The 18,680-nt window shown below is 40.7% G+C and overlaps 1 protein-coding gene across 1 annotated transcript in view; it reads left to right on the top strand.

Moving 5' to 3' along the window:
* LOC145419116 (adhesion molecule nephrin-like) overlaps positions 1 to 18,365 on the top strand; it is a 322,976-nt gene extending 304,611 nt beyond the window's left edge. The window contains exons 11-18 of the mRNA XM_080287362.1: positions 496 to 691; positions 3,955 to 4,105; positions 10,819 to 10,958; positions 12,320 to 12,568; positions 13,513 to 13,638; positions 14,583 to 14,676; positions 17,060 to 17,187; positions 17,815 to 18,365. Coding sequence (XP_080143488.1) covers positions 496 to 691; positions 3,955 to 4,105; positions 10,819 to 10,958; positions 12,320 to 12,568; positions 13,513 to 13,638; positions 14,583 to 14,596 — 876 coding nt within the window. The 3' untranslated portion in view covers positions 14,597 to 14,676; positions 17,060 to 17,187; positions 17,815 to 18,365. The remainder of the gene's footprint in view (positions 1 to 495; positions 692 to 3,954; positions 4,106 to 10,818; positions 10,959 to 12,319; positions 12,569 to 13,512; positions 13,639 to 14,582; positions 14,677 to 17,059; positions 17,188 to 17,814) is intronic.
* Positions 18,366 to 18,680: the final 315 nt, after the last annotated feature.

Genomic DNA, 18,680 nt, shown 5'->3' with positions numbered 1-18,680 from the left:
ATCCTTCCTCAGTCTCCAGTCTACTTTCTCAGTCATGATCAAACACTTTTCTCCGTTAAGTTAGTGATCAGTTATCTTGGTTAAAGCGTTTGTGCACAATACCTGCTCTCCTCAAACAGGTTGATTTTGGCTTAAGAGAGATTTTTCAGATTGGAGGAGATAGGTACAGTCTTCATCAGTCCCTTCAGTACAAGAGATCTGAAGTTAGTAAGATAAGATACAATGTCGCCTTTGGGCTTGAAGAATTAACTACATATATCTGATGATGCATTTTATATTCTATTCCAGCTAACTCCAGACGACCTTAGTAAACTTAAACTTAATATGGTCCTCGATTAATGAAGGGGTAAATGGAGCCTGTACTCAACCCATGAACTTCAATATATGTATCCCGGCGTGAATAAAATCTAACAGAGATGTCAAGAATAAGCTGAAAAAAAAATCATCACACTCACGTGGTTAACCACACACCCCTTCGACCTGGTTATCCCGCAGGTGAACTTCACGTGGCGGTTCAACGGGTCGTCTGAGGGCGAGTCTCTACCCCTGCAAGCCATCAAAAGCCAGGGCACGTCCTCCATGCTCAACTACACAGCCTCCAGGGAGCAGGACTACGGCACACTGCTCTGCTGGGCCGCCAACAAAATAGGGGTGCAGAAGAAACCATGCGTCATACACCTCATTCCCGCAGGTAGGCCACGTTTCCACTCTTGGCTTAATTAATTTTGTATTGTGACAGTTTATGTTTTCATTCCGGTACCGCCAGATGATTCTGTTCATCCTGAACACCAAAAAGATAGGTGTGCAGAAGATGCAACGTGTCAACACCTCTGCCAGGCCAGTGCAGTTCGGGTCCACTCCTCTTTAACACCTTGAATCCGTCAACGTATGTTTTTTTTTTTTTTTTTTTTACAGAAGATGAACAGAGGAAAGAAAAACAAATGAACAAAAAATAACCCTTACACCAGATTACAGGCGTTCTTCATTTATAAAAATTCTGTAACGGACTTGAACAGCCGTAGGGTGAAGTTTGGGGGGAAACCACTCTGGGGATGCGTGTTTCAAATAGATGCAGTTCGAGGAATAAAAGAATTCTGATAGAAGTTCTGCAATGTGGCAGTGCGACAGTCCACTCATGACCGCTACCAGATTCCCCAGTAGCATGGGGGAGAGCAGGGAGAGGTGGCACAATGGATGCAACTTCTGCTAAGCGTTTGCTCTTCTGGGCCGCCAACAAGATAGACGTGCAGAAACTTTGTGCCAAGTACCTCATACAAACAGACAGGATACGGTTCCATTCTGTTTTATCACGTGTAGCATTCTAATGGTATAATTATATTTTTGGTACGACGAGAGAATTTGCTCAGCTGGGCTGCCAAGAAGACAGGGGATGCGGGAGAAATCTTGCGTCATTCACCTTTTTCTAGCAGGTAAAATTCCAGTGTTTCTATTCCTTTGGTAAAGTGACGACTTGTTTACTCTTAATACTGCTACCGTAAGATGATTTTCTTAAGCTGGGTTGCCAGTTACATAGGGATGCAAAACTCATGCACTGTTCTGTTCACCCTGGCACCTAGAGTACGGCTTCACTTTGTTTTAAGCCTCTTCAGTAAGGTATTTTTAAAAATCCTGTTTCTGTTACGTTCATACGATTTTGTACAGCTCAAATGAGATCAGTAACGTTTTACTAGTGTTTTACCCAATTCAGTATGATTAGGGCTTTTTTTTTTTTTTTTTTTTAATACTCCTGTTATTTCCAAACGGTTTCTTACAATTTAGAGATATCAAACTGGTGCGGTCAGATAAAGCTGTTATTAAACCCTTCACTACATGGTTGCTTTACTAAGCTACACGAAATCGTCTGACAACAATAATTCAGTTATAAAGAGGTCATCGTATTGAAGGGCTGAGACTTAACTTTAAAGCTGTTAAACGATTTGGCTGAGGTTGGGGCAGATCTCTGACAACGAAGGTGTTTGGGGTAAACTACAGGACACAGAGTAATTTAATTCTTTGACTTATCATTTTTTCCCCTCCCTACCGCCAAACAACTTCATTCATTTCCGATAGATTTCTCGTGCAAAAGGGGATATGCAACCCTTTGTGAACTGGCTTTGGTAGGTATGAGGCAATCAGACAGAGCAAGAGGGAAAAAAATGAGGTGGTGTTCAGTACGATGGCATGTATTTGTTATATTTTTCAAACTACACATTTTTATTCATCTACGGGAAAATTTGTCAGTGGGACGCAGATAAACAGAGGCAGGAGGAAAAGAATGTAGTGGCACGGGACAAAGAAGAGTGGGAACGAAAGCAATGCATGAGAGTAATGGAGGGAAGAACGGCGTAAAAATGACAGACGGATGGAGGGAGGGAGAACTCTGTGTTATAAAGAACGCGGTAGGAAAGAAAACGGCATGAAAAGCTGATATGAAGAAGAATGTGAGAAAAACGAGAGAGAGAGAGAAACGGGGAAAAATATGGAGAAGTTGTGCGTAAAAACTCTCAATGTGACACTTGCACCATTGAAGCATGATGGAAGGTTGTGTGAAGGGTGTCATAGCTGTGATTTATTGGTACAACGATGATATGTATACACAGGAATGCATTGGAGTGCATAGTGTCGATATACCGTGAATAATTTAAAGTGTACAGCTGGATCTTTGATATGACCGGTGCAGTGTTTGATGCATGGTATAGTCCACAATGAAAGTGAATGGATTACTGTACATTTATTTGTTTTGGCGCCAGCACGTTGATAAGTGAATGAAAGAATACTGAAAAGCGATAGACCACAAATTATGATCTGCCTGAAATACTTTTTATTTTATCGTTGTTCCCTTGATCTAATAATGGTACTAAATTTGATTCATTGTAGCTCACAGTGGTAATATGAACAGAATCATTTTTATTTCAGTTCCGACCCTGCAATGCACGAATGGTACATAGTATGATGTATGGTAAGCCAGTGATGGTATGAGCAAGTTATATGTGGCAACTTTTTATGTGTACGGAATTTGCAGATTTAGGGATATTGTATGGTGCGTTGATTACATGAGTCGATTATTTATTTAATAACCATCATTTGATGCATAAATGGTATAGAACGTGATGTGTGTTAGGCTTCTATGATTTTGTGAGTGGATTATGTGATGCATGAAGGGTTATACTGACATTGTGTGAAATCATTCCTGAGCACCAGACCTCCGACATACAAAATCTAGAGTGCGATGCATGGTAGGATAGTGTATTTATGGATGGGTTATAATTTTAAAACAGTCCTTTGATACAGTAAATTCAGAGCAAGGTGCGTTGTAGGATACATGGCTGGTGTCTATGGAAAATGAACCTTTCATACACAAAGGATGCAAAGTTACATGCGGCGTAGGGTAGAGTGATGGTGTATAATGCAATGATGATTAGGATACAGTGACGATGTGTGACAAAATGATGATTAAGGTACAGTGATGGTGTGTGACATAATGATGATTAGAGCACAGTGATGTTGTGTGGTATAATGATCATTAGGATACAGTGATGGTGTGTGATATAATGATTACAGTACATTGATGTTGTGTGATATAATGATGACTAGGACACATTGGTGGTTTGTGATAATTTGCACAGTAAGGTACAATGGTAGAGTGTGATAGGAGTAAGTGCAGGGATGATGTGTGAACTAGTACAGGGTAGGGTTCAGTAATGGTGTGTGCCATAATGCAGGGTAGGGTACACTGATGGTGTTCCAGGTAGGGTATGGGGATGGAGTGTGGAATATTACAAGCTGAGGTACAGTGATGGTGTGTGTGGAATAAGGACCTTTGATGCGTGAGCGGTGCCAGGTTTAATATAGGGTAGTATACGGTGATACTGTCTGAAATATTTACAAGTAAGGGTAGGAGAAAGCTGTGTCACCGTAAACTGGGTGCTCTATCACAGTAGCAGTACCACACAGGGCCCCCAGAGTCTCCCCGCAACTGCTCCATCACGAACCAGACGAGCGAGGCATTGGTGGTGGCGTGCTGGCCAGGCGGGGACGGGGGCCTGCCGCAGCATTTTGTTATGGAGGCATGGGAGGAGGGCGAGCTGCTCTCAAACACTTCAAGGTGGGTCTTAACTTCCACTCAGCACATGGTTCGCTTCCACACTGTCGCTTATCCTCACAGTCTATTATTACTACAGTCTTACTTAACATGATTGGCTCTCACACTTTTATTCTTCATAATTCATCCTGACACTTTCAGTCAACGTTATTCAGCGCAGTCTTTCATCCTCAGTTTCACTCAGCATAATTCGTTCTCACACTTTCACTTGGCATAGATCTTCCTCTAACAACTGGCATAAGTCATTCCTCACACCTCCCAACAGAATTCGTTATCACATTTCCAGCCAGTAGGCTACAATTCGCCCTTGTATTCACTCACTATGATTCGTTATCACACATTCGCTTAACATAATTCATTTTCTCTGTTACGCAATAAAAAGTTAATTCATCTTAGTACACATCCTCACTTTCACTCAGCAGTCTCATCCTTACTTATTCACACATTCACTGTCACTCTTTCAGTTACTTTAATATTTTCAGCAATCACTCCCTCTTCAGTTAATATTCTTCCTTATTATCGTATTCTAGTTCACATTTGTGTAAATCTACAACACTTTCCCTCACGTTCTCTCTTACGCAGACGCTGTTTTTTATTTACTCGCAGTTTGATACTTACATCACTTTCATGTTATCGTAGTCCAAATTTTTCCACCATTTACAGTTTCCTTCTGTTTATCTCTACCATTCCTTACCTATTCCTCTTCCTTGATATCTACCTTCTCCAGTCTCCTTAACAATACCTTCATTTTTTACTTTCTTGATTTTTACGTCCTCATAAGTATCCCCGGAATCCTGCACTACACCACTCATTCTTTCATGTCTCGTATTTTCCTTGTATAAACATTTCCCTCTCCTCCCCTCTTCACTCTGACTTCTTACCATGCCTACCTCACACTTAGTTAAAAAAAAAAAAAATCTGTATCCTAGCTCACCTCTCCCCCTCCTTCTAATTTCTCTCTCACCCTGCAATCACCTCCTCTCAGGCCCTCTTCACGTTTCTTCTCACCCCTTCACAAGTCCCCTCGCCTCTTCACTCCCTACCTCCTGTTTTCTTACCACTTTTGCTCGAGGACGTCTTATATGGAAATTTTTCTTTAGCTACCAGCATACCTTTTATTCATATTGGGGGAGATTTTCATATTACAGAGTTTAACAGAAGGCGTTTATTCCCTTCATGCAGGGTGTATCTCTTGAGCTGGATAAAGTCGTCTGTTGTAGCAATAAATAACCAAAAAAAAAAAAAAAGTGAAACGGCTCGCTTCTCACACCGCTATACCATCCACTTCATCCTGGCAGTGCAGTATCGTAACCCTATTCCTCTTAGTATTATATCACATCCCTTCCTCATCGCTCTTTGAGTCATTTATCTCTTCGTAAACGCTTCCTATTAATCATTAGTGTATGCCATCGTTCTCTGTACTTTATTCTGGATTCAGAGACTACTTTAGTCGTATTCCTTTCCTTATTATACCTCATCCTCCTTTCTCCTACCTCCCTGTCCCTCTTCTTTCAACCGCACCTTGTCTCCCACATAATGAATAATTTTTCTCCCATTCAGATTCTCTACACGCCTAAGCATCAATCGTGTTTTCTTATTTACTTCTCTTCCCCTCTCACATATTTTTCTATCCTTTGTTTCGACCGTCCTCAGCCTCACCTCTTCTCAGACTTCCGTATCTCTTTTTTCCTTTGGCCCTCTCTTCTCCTCACTGTTTCTCACCTCATCCCCTCACTGTAAGCCTCCACATCTCCCTTCTGGATTTAGGTGTCACCTCCCTCCATTCTCTTTCCTTCCTTCCTTCTTTCTCTTATCTCCCTTACCTCTAGCTTCAGCCTACTTCTCAAACCATCCCCTCATCTTCCCTCTCTTTCCTTCACGCTCCGCCACCCCTCACGCCACTCCTCCTCTCCCTTCACGCCTCTCATTCTCTTCATCCCTCTTCTTCTCCTCTCCTCTTACGCTCCTGTTCCCTTCTCCTTACCTCACCTCAGGCTCTCCCTCCCTTATCTTATGCTTCATCGTCACCTTTCCACTCACATAAATCTTTCATCCTTATTTATCCGTGCCCCAATTTTACTTTTTCCTTTATTATTATTATTATTATTATTATTATTATTATTACTGTATTTATTTTAACTTCTTGCCACTTTTCCCACCTTTTCTGTCTCTCCTGTCATTTCTCCGTTCTAATTTTCCTTCCACATCTCTTCTTCCTCACTTCTCTTCCTGAATATTCATCTCTACCCCACCCCTCCTTTCCCCTCACTTCTCCCATCCCATCACCTCTCCCCACCCTCCCCCTCCCCTTCCCTCTTCTCATCGCCTCCTCTGTCTTACCTCTTCCTCATTCCGCCCCTCACCTTCCTTACAGCATTATCATCCCCCTTGCCCCTCACCTCCCGCACTTCATCACCTCCACCTCTTCCTCTTCCTTCCCCTCACTCTCACCTCTACTCCTTCACCTCTTTCACTCCATTAATTCCTCCTCCTCCTCGTCATGAACTCCCACTCCATTACCTCGTCCTCCCTCTCATGAACCTCCACTCCATTATCTCCCCCCTCCAAGCTCTCCCACTCCACCATTTGCACCTCTCTGTCACCTATCCCTCCTCTCACATCTCCCAGTCCCATCACCGCATCCTCTCCTTCCCTCAGACTCTCCCACTCAACCACCTTCATCTCTTCCTCACGTCTCTTCTCATCTCATCTCTTCCGTCACCTCCTTCTGCTCTACCCTATTCACCTCCACCCATCCACCACATCGTGCCTCTCCCCCTGTCCCACCGACCCCCACTTCCTATGTTCCCCCTACTCACTCACTTCTCCTTTTCCAACATCTCTCCCACTCCTTCCCCTCCCCCTTCCCCAGTTCCCTCATTTATCCTCTCCTCCTTTCTCGTTTTCACCTCCACCTTTCCCCCTTTTCCCTCCCACCTCTCCTGCATCCCACCTCGCTTTCCCTCACTCTATCATCACCTCCCCTCTCCCCCTTTTCCCCCATTCCCCCAGCACCCCGCCTTCCCCTCCCCCATTCTATCACCATCCTCCCTGCCTCCCTCAGCGCCAGCTCAGCAGTCAGCTCGCGTGTTGGTCGGCGGTGCAGCAGTTCACCAACAGTTGCATGAGCTAAATTCACCCGGCCTGCAATTATCCCGGACTATGATAAGAGTTGGGCCAGGCTTCCCCGTTTGTCTCACTTGCCTCCACCCGTGCCAGCCTTATGGGGTTCACGAGTACGAAATTGGTCATCAACTTGCAGGCAGTGAACGCAGTGGATTTATAATATTATGGAAAGTCCGTAAAAAAAAAGAATCTCGACCATTCACCGGTCTGACTGCAACGGAACAACCTGTATTCTAACTTTAGATTTGTACTTATATATTTATTAAAAACAATGTTTGCACAGTTTACACAGTTTCGTCTTTTAAATCGTTGGTGGGAGATAATACTGCCACTAACGCAATAATATTTTACTTATTTTGTAAAGTAGTTTAACACTGATGCATCTGACTCTAGGCACAGACAAGACTGTTCCCTTAGGCCCACTAGTCCTCCTACAAGTATCAATTGGCATTATACTGTACACCTTAATCTGTTACTATTTGGACGCTAATACTATATTGAAAGTCAGTGGTTATGATGTTTTTATTAGGGACGGTTTTATGACATTTCAGTGGGTCTTGTGAAGATTCTGTTTAGGCTGTTTTAACAAAGTTCCAGTCTCCAAACTGTTCCATGCCGCAGTCTGAGTTTGATCAAGCGTCCTTTCGGTCAGCAGCCCGCTGCCCTACCACTTCACCACCCCAGCAACAACCGTTGAAGCACAGTCACTTCTGTTCAACTTTTTTCTTTGGCAAGCTATGTATGCTGGCAAACGAGATAACTAACATCTAACTGACGATGTGGTTGGCGCAGTTGCACACACACACAAAAAAAAAAGTGCAGTAAGATTTACAGAATGAATTTTAAAAATTCATTACTTGTAAATATGTAAATTCAGCAAATTCCATTGGATATAATTTGTATTTGTTGATTAGAGGATTATTTTGTCTGTACTTATGGAGACAGATCACTTGTAGACGATAAGAGGTATGTAGTGGTGTTCATGACCATTGCTTGAAGCACCATTACCATGGACACAGGAAAAAAAAAAAGCAAACGAAACAGCTAACTCTCGGACAAGCTGTTGAGGCCTGGGTAAAAAAGGCATGTTACACAGAAATGCGATGGTGTTCTGTAGTGGGGCTGGAATGGAGTAATTCATAAAGCTAAAAGTTCGTGCTGGTCAGTAATGTCATGAAGAGGAACAGCAACGGGGAGGAATTTTTCGAATTCTTTCCCAGCTTCATCGACTGAGAGTGAACTGTTGTAATTGGGTTTCAGCGATCATTTTTCATGTGTTTTGAGAATTGGCCCTAGGATCTTTCACAGACGAGACAGTTTGTTGGAATGTTGCTTCGTAAGTATCAGAACAGTACAAATTCCTATGTGATGATACTGGTGACTTACCTACAGATAAGAAATAACATAAATAATGAAAAACTATGCTGCATTATGGACGCTGTGCAGAACCCTTTCCGTACTGATTTATATTTCATATGCCCTGATATTCATTTGGAAGTAATATATATCTTTCTAATATCGGTCCAATATGCATATATGACTTACAAGAGAAGTATGAGCAGCCATATATAGAAACAAGCTGGTAAGGTGGATGTGTTAGGAAGCCGGCTAAGTCAGCAATAAAAAGAAAGGTGATATGTTTTGTATTAGGATGACTTGTTTGCTTTCTTCATCTAGAAATGGTGAGATGTTGGGTTGTAGTCTAGAGGTGAGAAGGATGTTGACCTTTCATTCCGAAGTGGAGAAGGACGTTGGGATTATGCGGATGGATTAGGTGGAGTATCACTTCTTTATAATGGAATCGGATAGGAGACTGGGCTGATGCTTTGGAAGATGCGCCTTGAGTTCATATTCGTTGATAGGGTGGGATACCTTCATTAAGTGGGCTGTTGTTTGTTTTGGAAGTGGGTGAGATGTTCAGGTCATGGTCTGAAAGTGTGTGTGTGTGTGTATATATATATATATATATATATATATATATATATATATATATATATATATATATATATATATATGTAGCAATTCAAGAAATGGAAAGGATACTTTTATTCTGGTGTGCAGTAATATACTCGTATTTAAACTTTTTCTGGAATGGGTGGAGTATTATACCTGTATTGATATTCAGTAGCAGGGTAGGAACTGGGGTTATTGGTTGGCCTAGAATAGGAATAATGAAGAATGTTGATTTTTTTTTCTTGCTGAAGGTGGAGATAATGATTCTTGAAATGGAAGTCTTCGATATTAAGTTTTGAAATTTGGAATAGTGTATTTTGATTATGAAACGGAGTGTGATAATGAGTTATCCGACTAGATTGTAGTTGGTGTTGATTTTATTCTGAAATATTATGGGATATTGAGTTTTTGCTTTGGAATAGTGTGGGGTGTGATTTATTTGTGATACAGTGTAATAATGAGTTTTGCTCTAAAGCAAGCAGGGATATTGATTTGTTCGGAAATAAGTTAGGACATTGAGTTTCAGTATAGTAATACAGCTAGATGCGAAGTTTTATTTCAAAAGGGGTGAGGTATTGAACTTGTGTTGTAGAAGAGGGTGGGATATTAAGTGCTGGTTTGAAATGGGGTGTAATGGTTATTGTTTGCTAATTTCTAGAGTAGAATGGATTATGGAACTTGGTTGTAGAATGTGAGGTGGTGCTGTGTATTGATGTCGTGTGAAACAAAACATTTATTCATTTATTTGTTTAATCATTCCTAAACAAAGCTGCTTGTAAGGTATGTGGTTTCTATGCCTTCAGCGGAATAAGACAATGTTAGGAGTTCAGTTTGTCATGACAAATTTTGACTCTAGATCATGTTTTTTTTCTTTTTTAATGTTGGAGAGTAAGTTTGTCCTTGTATTACAGGACAGACTTTGATTTATACTCTAAACTGAGAGAGAGGTTTAAAATTTCCTATGCTGCTATAAATATGGGAGGTCTTGACCAGGAGGATATGGCAACCGTATTTCTTCGGAGTGGGTGGAATTTAGAGCCTGTGCTCAGCAATAGAATTTAAAACTGGAAATGTTTTTGAAATATAGTCAGATGCTTATTTTTCTGGAACCAAGTGGAAGAATGGGCACTGGACATAGACAGGATCGGATATTCCCCCCCCCCCCCAATCGAGTGAAAGGATGGATCGTTGGTCTGGAAAAGATGGAACGCTGTCTGTATTTTATTGAATATCGGTGAAGGGATGGGTTTTGGATTGGAAATGGACAATGTGTTTATATATGTTTTTGGAACTGAGTAGAAAAAAATGTTTGGTCTGGAATAGGCATATATTTTTATTTTATTTTTTCTAAAGCAGAGGATTATAGTTGACATTGATCTGAAATAATTTCGTATGAAAGAAAATAGAACCTTGCTTTTGTTAGAGAGGAAGGCTTGGGAAAGGATGAGCCCTACCTCCATTTGCACCAGCCTTGCGTTGGAGTTCGCGGTACGAGAATTGGAATCAACTATCGTACAAATATATCAAGAATAATATAATGAGACATGCCTTGGCTGAATGGGTTAGGATCTGAGTACAAGAGTGTGCATTTTACGTGGAAGGTGAGAGCACTGCTTTTGTTTCCCTCCATTCACCAGTCTGGCCCCGGAGTTTGTGGTGCGAGGACTGGAGCCAGGGATGGGCGTGGTGCTGGTGGTGAGAGCCGTCAACTCCAGGGGCAACAGTCCTTCAGTCAAGCTAGAGGCCGATATCATGAAGGTGGCCGAGAAACGCATGGGTGAGTGAGACTTCCTTGAATAGAGAACATAGGCATGAATCGTGGGTGACTGAAAGTGTGGTCCGTTTTTGCTGGCCACTCTGTTGGTACTTTTGTTTTTCTCATTCACTTTTTGGTTGAGCTTGCTCATCCCAGTTATAACAGCGAAAACTAAGGCACTTGGATAATGATAGGTCCAAAAGAGTCAGGTACTTAGTAGCAGCATCAGCTTTGTTTTTGTGTGGTATTTACGATTGTTGCTACCTGGATGAAGGTATATTCTAGAATTTTATTTTTCTCGGGCTTATATGGGAAAGGTATCTAACTACAGTATGTCTAGTGACTGTAATGTTAGCCTCGTGTCAGGAGGTGTACTAATGTATCAAGCACGTTTGACTTCATCCTCAACAAAATGAAGTACCTTTGCTCATAGATTCGGTGAAACCGAACTGGAGCATTGTTTTCCAATATGTTTTTCTATGTAAATCTTGTGCCATTTTCATCGTTTTCAATGGATGGCAATAGAAAATAGTATGGATTTGAAACAGGATACATTCTATAGTATTGTGTGTGTGTGTGTATATATATATATATATATATATATATATATATATATATATATATATATATATATATATATATACACAGTATGTATAAAATCCAATCCTACATTGCCCCATGTATATATATATATATATATATATATATATATATATATATATATATATATATATATATATATATATATATATATATATATATATATATATATATATATATATATATATATATATATATATATATATATATATATATATATATATATATATATATATATATATATATATATATATTGCCAGACGCCATAATCCCGTAAAGGGTGGCCATTTGACTTTGAGTTATTTTTTTTTTTTACGGGGAGGGGCACTAACCCTCCACCAACCCACTTGCTGACACGTAAGGAGCATGTCTGGTTTTGTTATATGGTTACCACCCAGCGTTGTAAATGGTTTCTTGGCTTACAGGAAACCATTTGGCTTGTCACTCAATGTAAAGCCACATGTAAAGGAAAGAGAAGCAATAAGAAGCGACAGGAAAGATGGGAGAAACAGGAAGAGAGGAGGGCAGGCACAGAAAGAGAATGATAAAGGCTAAGGAAGAAGTAGGCAGCACTACATCACGTGAGTGGATGACGGTCGCCACCACCTACCACTTTATATATATATATATATATATATATATATATATATATATATATATATATATATATATATATATATAATTCTTTTTGTGATGTAGAATGTAATGGTAAGAGAGAATAACAGCACTATTCATTGTTTGCTGTACACTGTAGAATAATTATTTTTCTTTGCATGTAACAGGTCCTCCAGAAGAAGGAATGTTGATACCCCCCGTGGTTGGCGGGGTGGTGGGTGGCGTGGGGGGCGTGCTGGTTGTGGTGGTGGTGGGGCTGGTGCTGGCTCACTACTCCCACCGATCACACCCACAGAACCTCACATCGGAGGGGGAGTCGCCGCCCCCCCTCACCAGTGTGCATGTGGGCGGAGGGGACGACACCTGCAGCCACGACCTCCACACAGTGACCAACCCAGACATCATTCACGACGCAGGTGAGGCTAAGTACTTAAACTGGTAGGATTTGAATGGGTGGGTATATTTAGCTCATTTCCCACGGTTTTATTATTAGAACCGACAAGGAGAAGGCATAGGCAAACTATAAATTTTTATAACTGAAGATGGAACATGCCTATCTTCTGTGTTTCACACCTGACTGCATTGTGTAATGTGATATGCAGGCTAATTGAATCTAATCATCATAAGTATTCCATAAGGGACCGTCAAAGACTTGGGGCTTGTCTGGTCCTTTGCCCCCAGGTATTAATATTAAGACCGCCACTGTCTTCAGACAGTTCAACATAGGAGAGACCCCAAGAACTGAGACTAATCCTATTGGTTCAGTACTTCCTTCGTAGTTTCAGTATAATCGGTAATAAAGTCAACACTGCAGTGACATGCGTTGGCAGTTGTTAAGTAGTCATGTAGGTCTTGGTTTTTAATTGTTTGAAATGGAATATAATTACACTGTCCAACGCTGGGAACATGTACAATATGTTTTCTGCTGGTTCTGTCGAGATTTTATTTTGGGCTAATGCCGAGTGCAATGCTTGAAGGTAAAGTAATAAGAATGTGGTATATTCTCAGGTTCAAAAGTAAGTTCAATAAAGTACTGGTTACGTTATTCGAAATGTCCATATGATTAAACATTGATTGTACTGAATTTATTCTTACATCACGTTCCCGGTCTCTTGAGAAACTCCAACAACACTCTTTGTTTACATACTCTTGCTGTTTGCAGATGATGGCTCTCTTAACCATCTGTTTGATCGAAAGAAAAAAAAAACTCAAATTTTTTCTCATCGTTTAGTTAGTAATTAAGAAAACAGATTTTAGTCCTATCATGTACGAGCACCGGTATTCTAATTCTGCACTTTTGCCAGGAATGTTGTTTTACTGTAGATCCTCACTATATCAGCCACCTAACATGTTGTTGTAGGTGATGAAGGCCTGTGTGAGGATGAAGATATGGGAGTGGTGGAGACAGCGGTTGTTGGGGCGCCAAGGTGTGTAGAGTCTGTGGCCATCTTGCCGGGGAACACCGTGGCCATGAGCAAACGGAATGGTAGGTCACGTACTCACATGTAGTCAGCGATATCAGTTCTCCATACGTTTCACCATTTCTTCTCACTGCTTTGTACTGACGAAAGTCCCTAAGGTGAGATAGGTTTATAAATGACGCTCTGGTATGGTGCATCAAGGAAAAAAGTAACAGACATACCTGCCAGCATGAAGCAGAAACAGCGGAATATTAGGGAGAACTTATGTCACTGACTATACAGTATCTGAGTCAGGACAGATTTGAAAATGAACCGTATAGAATTATGATCTAGCATAGGAGTTTGTCAGATACCAATTACTGATAATTTAGTAACTAAGCTGCCCTAAAACTGCCATCTCTCCATCTTGTATGTAACACAAGAGTAATACTAGAATACGATGCTGATCACGAAGACATGCTGTGGGAAGGGTGTTGAGCTATAGTATTGTCTTATTCTGCTATTCAGTTACACATAATAAATTGCAAAAAGACAAAACTCTGGGCCAAGCTAAGTTAAGGGTGCGTTCTCATTGGCTTCGAGGATTTAGCGACGCCTCTTCCCCTGCGATATATCTTACATTTTACTGCTCTATAATCTTTTCGTATGTTACTGATGCGTACTGTGTCAACATAAAACACCCCAAATATGCACGAGACTGTAAGCGTGTAATGTGCAAAATAAATCGCCAAGGAAGAGGTGTTACGGAAGACTCCTGGGCCAACGAGAGTAGGAGCCCGTAACCTCATTTTCGATGTTTTTATTGTCTGTGTTATGTGCAATGTGCAAAAATAAATCGCCGAAGAAGAGGTGCTATGAGAACTATGCCAAAGAGAGTAGGTGTCTTTAGATTCCCGATGTTTTCTGTGATGTTAGGTGTTGAATGCAAAATAACTCTTTGACGAAAATGTGCTTCGAAGACAAAAATGCCAGCGAGAGGACCCTAAAACGTGAGTCTTTATGTTTTCAGTGATGCTGTGTTAGACCTGGCCGACCTGTCACTGGATGTGGGAGCATGGGCTGTGTTGGACAAGGCCTGGCTCACCTCAGATGCCATCGCCAAGGTAAAGGTTGTGTGTGTGTGTGTGTGTGTGTGTGTGTGTGTGTGTGTGTGTGTGTGTGTGTGTGTGTGTGTGTGTGTGCATGCGCGCTAGTGTTGTTTAACGCGTTCATTAGAACAGCATTGTTGTGTGTGTGTGTGTGTGTGTGTGTGTTCATATGCAGTCTCAAAAACAGAGTGTATTATGTTTGTTTGTGTGTGTGTCTTAAGTGTTTGTATAAAAACATATGTTTGTTTATCTGTGTGTTGTGTTTCTTTTGCGTATGGTTGTTTGTGTGCATTTTATTTGTTTGGGTGCATGTGGTTCAGATGGCATCGCCAAAGTAAGCTTTATGTATTATGTTTGTGTGTGTGTGTGTGTGTGTGTGTGTGTGTAAAATAACGAATATGAACGAACATCAATTAGCCTTGCGGGTATGGTAAGAAAGTTATACCTGTACTGTTTCTGCATAATCGTGCCCTGAACTGTACACTGATAAACGGCAGGTTTGCTTTTTTTCCTGACTGCCTTAATTTGTTTGGTCTGTCATCGTATACTTAACCTCTGCGTCAGTCTTAACCAAGTTTGTCATGAATGCATAGGTGGTCTGTTCAAATATTCGTGAAAAGTTATATTTACATCCTCCTCCCTCCTTGCACCTCCTGCCATCTGCCACAGTTTGAGTCTGCCAAAGAATGCCCATGGAAGGTTTTTGTCAGAAATTATCAAAGCTTTGTAAGGAAGCTTGTGGTCACTTGACAAATCGGGTGATATTTGGATTCAATTGGTCAGTTTCCAAAGTCACAAAGCAGCGTCAAATTTCTTCCATATATCAACCTTTAAGTATGAAGACACTTGTCCTTGTGCTGGTTGGAATATTTAAATTCCCAATTTTTTCTGTTAACATCAGTTTAGTACCTAGTGTAAACTTCAGTGCATTATAGTCTACATACATTTTTTCGAGTCTACAGAGAAGTTTCTTAGCAAAAATTAATGTTTGCCTGGGCTGGACCACAGAAACGGTACATTTATTTATGATGTGTTTTTCGTTCCGTTGTGAAATAACCGTGAGTACTTCTTTGTTAATTCTAAAGTTTAATTCCTTCTAATATTAATGCAGGAAAGTTTACAGTACAGGCATCCCCGAAAAAAAGCATTGTTTATGAACATTTGAGCGTTTGGGTGAACTGTGTCTGCATAAAAAAATGAAATAAAAACATTCGGGCCCGAATACCAATCGCCCGTCAGAACATGTAGTTGGCCAAGTCCAAGATTTTGGCCATATCTTTATACCCTGAAGGTTTCAGGTTGATTTCTCAAACCGTTCTTGAAATATAATGTTGTTGAAGGCGGGCGATAAAATCTAGTTGAGCTTTGGCAGCCATTCTGGTGACCTTGACCTTGACCCCGAGGGTCCATTATCGAATTCGGCGAAGATATTGGCCATATCTTGATATCGTGAAGGTTTCATGTTGATAGCTCAAACCGTTCATGTGATATAATGGTTCTAAAGGCGGGCCATAAAAACTAGTTTGCCTATGGCAGCCATTTTGGCGACCTTGACCTTGACCTTGAGTGCCCATTTGCGAACTCGGCCAAGATTTTGGCCATATTTTGATACCCTGAAGGTTTCATGCTGATAGCTCAAGCCGTTTGTGAGGTATAATGGAAACACACACACACACACACACACACACACACACACACACACACACACACACACACACACACACACACACACACACACACACACACACACACACACACACACCGCTCGCTGGTGCAGTGGTAACGTTCTCGCTTGCCAACTGGTGGACGGGAGTTCGCGCCTCGCTCAGGTTGCGAAAAGTTTCACTGACAAAGTGGGTGGTTACTGTCCCCCTTGAGCAAGGGGACGGGTGTGTGCGTGTGTGAAGGTCACAGCCTTGCCCTTAGATCGGACTATATGAGCTCTCAGCTCCCTTCCGGGAGGGTAAAAGCTCACGATCACGACCATCAAGTGATCCTGACCGACCCGGTGAATTACACACAGAGGCAAAAACATTGTTGCTGCACCTTGCTAAAAGCAGACGACGATGAACTACCTTGAATGGTGAATATGAACATATTATGTTAACAGTGTCAAAGAAGCAGATGGAGTTCTGATGTTTGCTATGCTGCCTCAGAATTTTTGCTTTGTTCCACAAATTTGACGATACCCTGCAGGTTCTTTAGCTTTATAAATAGTCGGTTGTACGATTGAATAGTAAAACTGTGTTCTAATAGATAAGGTGAAGTAACAAGAAAAATACGTAAATAATACTGAATAGTCACTTACAATAAAAGATCAGCCGGTGGCAACACATACTGTGTAAAGTTTACTGATTCTCTTGTAAATTTTTTTTTCTCTTGTTTTATCAAATCTTAGAGCCGGAGTGCGAGTGTGAGCAAGGTGATAAATATCTTCGTCTTCCTGAAGGTTTCTTCCACCGCCTCATCTGCTGGAACTTCTACCTCTCTTTTAATGGAATCCTGTTGTCCATTATTTTCATGGAGGTGAGTTAATTTCAGAGTATTGTTTGTGGTAACAGTAGTTCTGGCCATAACTGAAAGCTTACATAGTGTAATAGCAATTTCTCACTTAGTCATAAAAAAAGTTTGTACCATAATCTAGTTCTTTATTTTCAGCCAACTAGAAACAATATTGAGTAGACTATTATCATAAATAGTTTTGGGACAAAATAGAAAAATACGTATTAACTAAGACTGAAAACAATGCAGTTTGTTAATACAATCATGGTGATATGAATTTCTGAAAATAAAGAACATTATCAGCCCCGCCTTTATTGTTCTTAATGACCCAGACTATGTGTTACATTGGGGTAACATTGTTGTTGTTGATCTCAAGATCAAGTGAAACAATTTGCAAACATCCAGAGCATATATATATATATATATATATATATATATATATATATATATATATATATATATATATATATAATATACCGGCATATAAAACCTTTTGTCTATCAAAACATCACATATTTCAGAGGCAGTACTAGGTGTATTTCATAACAGCTTAGTAAACTGGAGAGCAAGTAGCTTTTAGCTACTTGGTTTTCCATAAAGACTGTTTCTTGTTTTAGGAATTAGTGAAGTAACTACACTTACAAACAACAGACTGGTCAGGATGCAGTGGGCCTCTACTGTCATCTGTAAGTGGGACCAGCTGGATGCAGGAGCATGTGCGAGTATCAGCTGGTGGACAAGAGTATTGATGTGTTCAGTGGAGTGAAGATAACACAACACAAGAAATTGGCCATCTGGTGCATTAGACAGTGAATGCAAAAAAAGTGTGTGATCATCTGTTGAGCCATGCATTAGTAAACGGTAACAGCTGGTGACCGGTACCTTAAACAATGGTGAATGATGGCATTTAGTGGCCAGTATTTTGTAACAACTCCTAGTGTTGGCATCTAGTGGCCAGTCGTCAAGACAGTTTCAAGTGTTGACAGTTGGTGGCAAGCTGTGTTACATGTGTCTTGTGTTGGTGGCAGCAACATTCGTGAATGACCACTTGGAAGGCAGTTGTTTAGAGTGCCAAATGATTTTCAGTGAATGTGGTAAAGGTGGCTGTGGTGGGCAGCCCGGGATGCCACACCTGCACTGTGAAATCCTCAACCCTAACCTGTTGATGTTCCTTCTTCACAGATGTTTATTTTTGCAATGTTTATACCCTGATGAAGATTTTAATATGTAAAATATATAATACAATCTGTATGACTGAAAATATATGGATTGAAGATAGTCTGAGAACTCATTACCCTAAGTTTCATAATTAAGTTTCGTAATAAACTACTTGCAGTCAACCCAGCAAGCACAGGGAACAAGGTTAGCATTAGATTTCCATTAGCCTAGTTAGTGCTGTTGTCTGACAGTCATTGAGACTTTATCTTAAGCTGGTAAGTTTATCAGCAATGAACTTAGCAAACTGCTGTAAGCAAGTATATATATATATATATATATATATATATATATATATATAT

The sequence above is a fragment of the Coenobita brevimanus genome, chromosome 14, assembly GCF_032717465.1.
Source record: "Coenobita brevimanus isolate Jiangsu-jjx chromosome 14, ASM3271746v2, whole genome shotgun sequence".
NCBI classification, from domain to species: Eukaryota; Metazoa; Arthropoda; class Malacostraca; order Decapoda; family Coenobitidae; genus Coenobita; species Coenobita brevimanus.
This window is presented reverse-complemented; position numbering and strand designations above follow the sequence as displayed.